At 40.7% G+C, this 5,000-nt stretch overlaps 1 protein-coding gene across 1 annotated transcript in view; it reads left to right on the top strand.

Moving 5' to 3' along the window:
- Positions 1–893: 893 nt before the first annotated feature.
- The window catches only part of LOC143275389 (uncharacterized), a 13,508-nt gene continuing 9,401 nt past the window's right edge, over positions 894–5,000 (top strand). Inside the window, exons 1-3 of the mRNA XM_076579461.1 lie at positions 894–1,110; positions 2,800–2,966; positions 4,550–4,927. Of these exons, the coding sequence (XP_076435576.1) occupies positions 1,058–1,110; positions 2,800–2,966; positions 4,550–4,927 (598 nt within the window). The 5' untranslated portion in view covers positions 894–1,057. The remainder of the gene's footprint in view (positions 1,111–2,799; positions 2,967–4,549; positions 4,928–5,000) is intronic.

Raw genomic sequence — 5,000 nt, 5'->3', positions numbered from 1 at the left:
ATGGTATGGTATGGTATGGTATTGTTTCGTGTCGTGTCGTGTCGTGTCGTGTCGTGTCGTTGGGTTTTTTCTTTTGTAATATCCCATTTTTTAATCGTATCGTATCGTGTCGTGTCGTGTCGTGTCGTGTCGTGTCGTGTCGTGTCGTGTCGTGTCGTATGGTATGGTATGGTATGGTATGGTATTGTGTCGTGTCGTGTCGTGTCGTGTCGTGTCGTACCGTGTCGTGTCGTGTCGTATGGTATGGTATGGTATGGTATGGTATGGTATGGTATGGTATCGTGTCGTGTCGTGTCGTGTCGTGTCGTGTCGTTGGGTTTTTTCTTTTGTAATATCCCATTTTTGAATCATATCGTATCGTGTCGTGTCGTGTCGTGTCGAGTAGTATCGTATTGTATCGCATTGTACGGTATCGTATCGTATCGTAACGTATTGTATCGCATCGTATCGCATCATGCTACTACTACTACTACTACTTCTTAGCGGCAGCAGCAGTAGTGATATTAGGAGTTGTGGTGGTGGTGGTGGTAGTAGTAGTAATGTAGTACCAATGATCATCATCAGTACTATCGTCATTATTGTTACTGTTATCACTGACATCATCGTTATTATTATCATTATCATCATAATAATCATTATCGTTATTATTATTGTTATCATTATACACTACTACTACTACTACAATAATAATAATAACAGTCATCATCATCGTTAGCTAGTATTGTCACCATCATCATCATATCATCATTATCATCATCACCATCACCATCACCACTGAAACATTGTATCACATGCCTGTGCATTCCGTGCGACTGACGTCACATCCGGTTTTGCGCCTGAGCTTTTCGGGAAGGAACACTACACGGATATCTCGTACATACAGTCTACACTCATACACACACACACACACACACTCTCTCTCTCCCTCTCTCTCACACAATCCTTCAATTCGGCAACCGAAGCAGCAGTGTGTCATTTCGCGAACGTTTCCTGTGTTGTCGCATGTCGCTACTTTGACAACAACGTGTTATTTGGTGCACGCTTGTGAATTGAGTTTATGTCCAGCAACTGTTGGTGCCTGAATCCCCGAAAACTGACTGCCACTGATAAGTAAGTAAACGAATGATTGTCATTTGTTGCTATTATCATTATTAAAATTGTGCTCCTATTTCTGAAATTCGGATTTCCTTTTTGTATATGTGATTAGGATTTTTCTTCTTCTTCTTTCCCGGTCTGCAACTCCCATTTTCACTTGTATGTACACAAGTGGACTTTTCCGTGTAATGACCATTTTTACCCTGCCATGTGGGCAGCTATACTCCGTTTTCCGGGGTGTGCATGATAGTATGTTCTTGTTTCCATAACCCACCGAACGCTGACATCGATTACATGATCTTTAACGTGCGTAATTGATCTTCTGCGTACGTATACACATTAAAAGGGTTCAGGCACAAGCAGGTCTACACATATGTTGACCTGGGAGATTGGAAAAATCTCCACCCTTTACCCACCAAGATTCGAACCCGGGACCCTCAGATTGAAAGTCCAACGTTTTAACCACTCGGCTATTGCACCCATTTTTAGGTGTTTTTTTTTTTTTTTTTTTTTTTTTTTTAACTTCTTATTTGATTTCAGTCATTTGTTTTCTATCTTGTATCGTTTGAATTTCAAGTTTTAAAAAAATGTGTGGTTTTTTTCGTGATTCAGAGGAATGAAAGAAAGATAAAGTGATGGCCAAGTGGTAACGCGTCCGCCTAGGAAGCGAGAGAATCTGAGCGCGCTGGTTCGAATCACGGCTCAGCCGCCGATATTTTCTCCCCCTTCACTAGACCTTGAGTGGTGGTCTGGACGCTAGTCATTCGGATGGGACGATAAACCGAGGTCGCGTGTGCAGCATGCACTTTGCGCACGTAAAAGAACCCACGGCAACAAAACGGTTGTTCCTGGCAAAATTCTGTCGAAAAATCCACTTCGATAGGAAAAACAAATCAAACTGCACGCAGGAAAAAATACCAAAAAAATTGGGTGGCGCTGTAGTATAGCGACACGCTCTCCCTGGGGAGAGCAGCCCAAATTTCACACAGAGAAATCTGTTGTGATAAAAAGAAAATACAAATACAAAAATACAAATAAAGTTTCAAACTAAACTCAGGCTATTTAAGAATGCGTCACTGCTGCTGTGTGCACATGTCACGTGACCGGAAAAGGACAAGCCCGGAGCTTCCCTTTTTTGAGGAAGTGTCTGGGTTTGTCCTAATGTACCCTATTTTTTTCATTCTTCATGTGTGCTGGCTGAACTGGTAGCATAAGCAGCATTGACTTGAAGTTGTGTGCCTTGTAAATGGTGAGAGTTACCACTCTTGATTGTTAATTATTGAGGTCTATCGTTTGATTTATATTTCTTTGGATAGAGTTACCATCCTTCATTGTTAATTATTGAGGTCTATCGTTTGATTTATATTTCTTTGGATAGAGTTACCATTCTTCATTGTTAATTATTGAGGTCTATCGTTTGATTTATATTTCTTTGGAGAGAGATTCCACTCTTCGTTGTTAATTATTTAGGTCTATCGTTTGATTTATATTTCTTTGGATAGAGTTACCATTCTTTATTGTTGATCATTTAGGACTATCGTGTTATTCATCTCTCTCTCTCTCTCTCTCTTTCTCTGTGTGTGTGTGTGTTTGTGTGTGTGTGTGTGTGTGTGTGTGTGTGTGTTGTGTGTGTGTTGTGTGTGTGTTGGCTCCCATTTCGTTATATTTCCCACTGATGCTCTTTCTTTCTCTGTCCGACAACAGCTCGTTCAGTCGGACATCGGACATGTGTGAAGCAAAGTGTTGGTCATTTGTGATGCTGGTTTTCTTGGCATCGTCGTCGTCGTCGTCGTCGTTTTCATCGCCTGCGTCTTTGTCGTCGTCCGCTCAAGCTTCTGATGAGGACTGGTACTGCGACAAGTCCAACAATGGTGAGTTTGTGGGGTTGTGGGGTTTGGGGTGGGTTTGAGTGGGGATGGATTTTATTGATGTGTTTGTATTTGTATTTCTTTTTATTATTACTATTTTTTTTTCATCACAACAGATTTCTCTGTGTGAAATTCGGGCTACTCTCCCCAGGGAGAGCGCGTCGCTACACTACAGCGCCACCTTTTTTTTTTTTTCCTGCGTGCAGTTTCATTTGTTTTTCCTATCGAGACAGAGAGAGTGTGAGAGACATGTGTGTGAGACTATGAGAGAATGAAAGAGAAAGTGAGAGATCGAGAGAGAGAAAGAGAGTTAGTGTGTGTGTGAGGGTGTGTATATAAATATCTCTCCCTCTCTCTCTTTATGTAGATAGATGTGTGTGTGTGTGTGTGTGTGTGTGTGTGTGTGTGTGTGTGTGTGTGTGAGGGACACAGAAAGAGAGTGCATGTGAGAGAGAGAGAGAGAGAGAGAGAGAGAGTGCATGCACACGCATGTGTGTGTGTGTGTGTGTGTGTGTGTGTGTGTGTGTGTGTGTGTGTTGATGTGAGAGAGAAGAGAGAGAGCGTTATGATGTGCTCTAATTCTACTCTAATTCTGTTGCGTTCTGTTTTATTCTGTTTTATTTCATTTTGGTCTATTGCGCTCTAATTCAACTCTTATTCGCTCCTGTTCTGTTCTACTCGAATAAAATTCTATTCTCTCTCTCTCTCTCTCTCTAAAAAAAACAAAAACAAAAACAAAAACTACTCTAATTCTATTCTCTCTAATTCCACTCTATTTCTATTCTGTTCTATTCCATTCTATTCTATTCCACCCTGTTCTCTCTAAAGCTACACGTTCTATTCTATTTTACTCTTTCTAATTTTACTCTGATTCTATTCTATTCCATTCTGTTCTCTCCTATTCTACTCGAATTCTGTTTTATTATCTCTAATTCTACTTTAATTCTATTCCATTCCATTCTGTTCTCTCTAATTCTAGTCTAATTCTGTTCTATTCCATTCTATTCTATTCCATCACTTTTCTCCTAATCTACTCTAATCATATTTTGTTTTACTTTATTCTCTTCCGTTCTCTCTAATTCTACCTACTCTAAATCTATTCTCTTCCATTCTGTTCTCTCTACTTCTACTCTAATTCTATTCTGTTCCATTCTGATGTTTCTAATTCTACTCTATTCCATTCCATTCTGTTCTCTCTACTTCTACTCTAATTCTATTCTGTTCCATTCTGATGTTTCTAATTCTACTCTATTCCATTCCATTCTGTTCTCTCTAATTCTATTCCATTCTGTTCTCTCTAATTCCACTCTAATTCTATTCTAATCCATTCTGTTCTCTCTAATTATATTCCTTTCTGTTGTCTCTGATTATACTCCAATTCTATTCTATTCTGTTGTCCCTACTTCTTCTGGTCTATTCTATTCCGTTCTGTTCTCTCTAATTCTATTCCATTGTGTTGTCTCTAATTATACTCTAATCTCTAATTCTATTCCATTGTGTTGTCTCTAATTATACTCTAATCTCTAATTCTATTCCATTCTGTTCCCTCTAATTCTACTCTAATTCTATTTCTATTTCTCTCGTAGGCCCGGGACCACTGAACCTCACGGGCGCCCCCTCACTAACGTTCCCGGTGGCCACCGATGGGCAGCAGGTCTACCTGTTCCACTGCGTTCGATTCTTCAAGCACTTCCACTGGTTCAAGCTTCGAGGAAACCACTCCCACAATGAACATCACCACTGTAACGACACCTACAACGACTACTCTGACCCCACACGCTGGCAACCCTTCCCATGGGACGAAGGAGGGGACGGAGGAAGGGTAGGGTACCTCCCAGGGAGGGGAGACAACCAGACGGTGGTGATAAGGGAGGTAAAAAGGGCGGAGGATTCTGGAGTATATGCTTTCGTGGCGAGCAACGACAGTCACAGCGTTAGTGGGAGAGTGTGCTTACAAGTAGACTGTGAGTTTTTTTTTTGGTTTTTGTTTTTGTTTTTTTGTGGTGGTGTTTGTTTGTTTGTTTGTTTGTGTGTGTG

Source organism: Babylonia areolata, chromosome 30 (assembly GCF_041734735.1).
Source record: "Babylonia areolata isolate BAREFJ2019XMU chromosome 30, ASM4173473v1, whole genome shotgun sequence".
Classification (NCBI taxonomy): Eukaryota; Metazoa; Mollusca; class Gastropoda; order Neogastropoda; family Buccinidae; genus Babylonia; species Babylonia areolata.
Note: the sequence above shows the minus strand (reverse complement) of the source record. Positions and strands in the feature narration are given on the sequence as shown.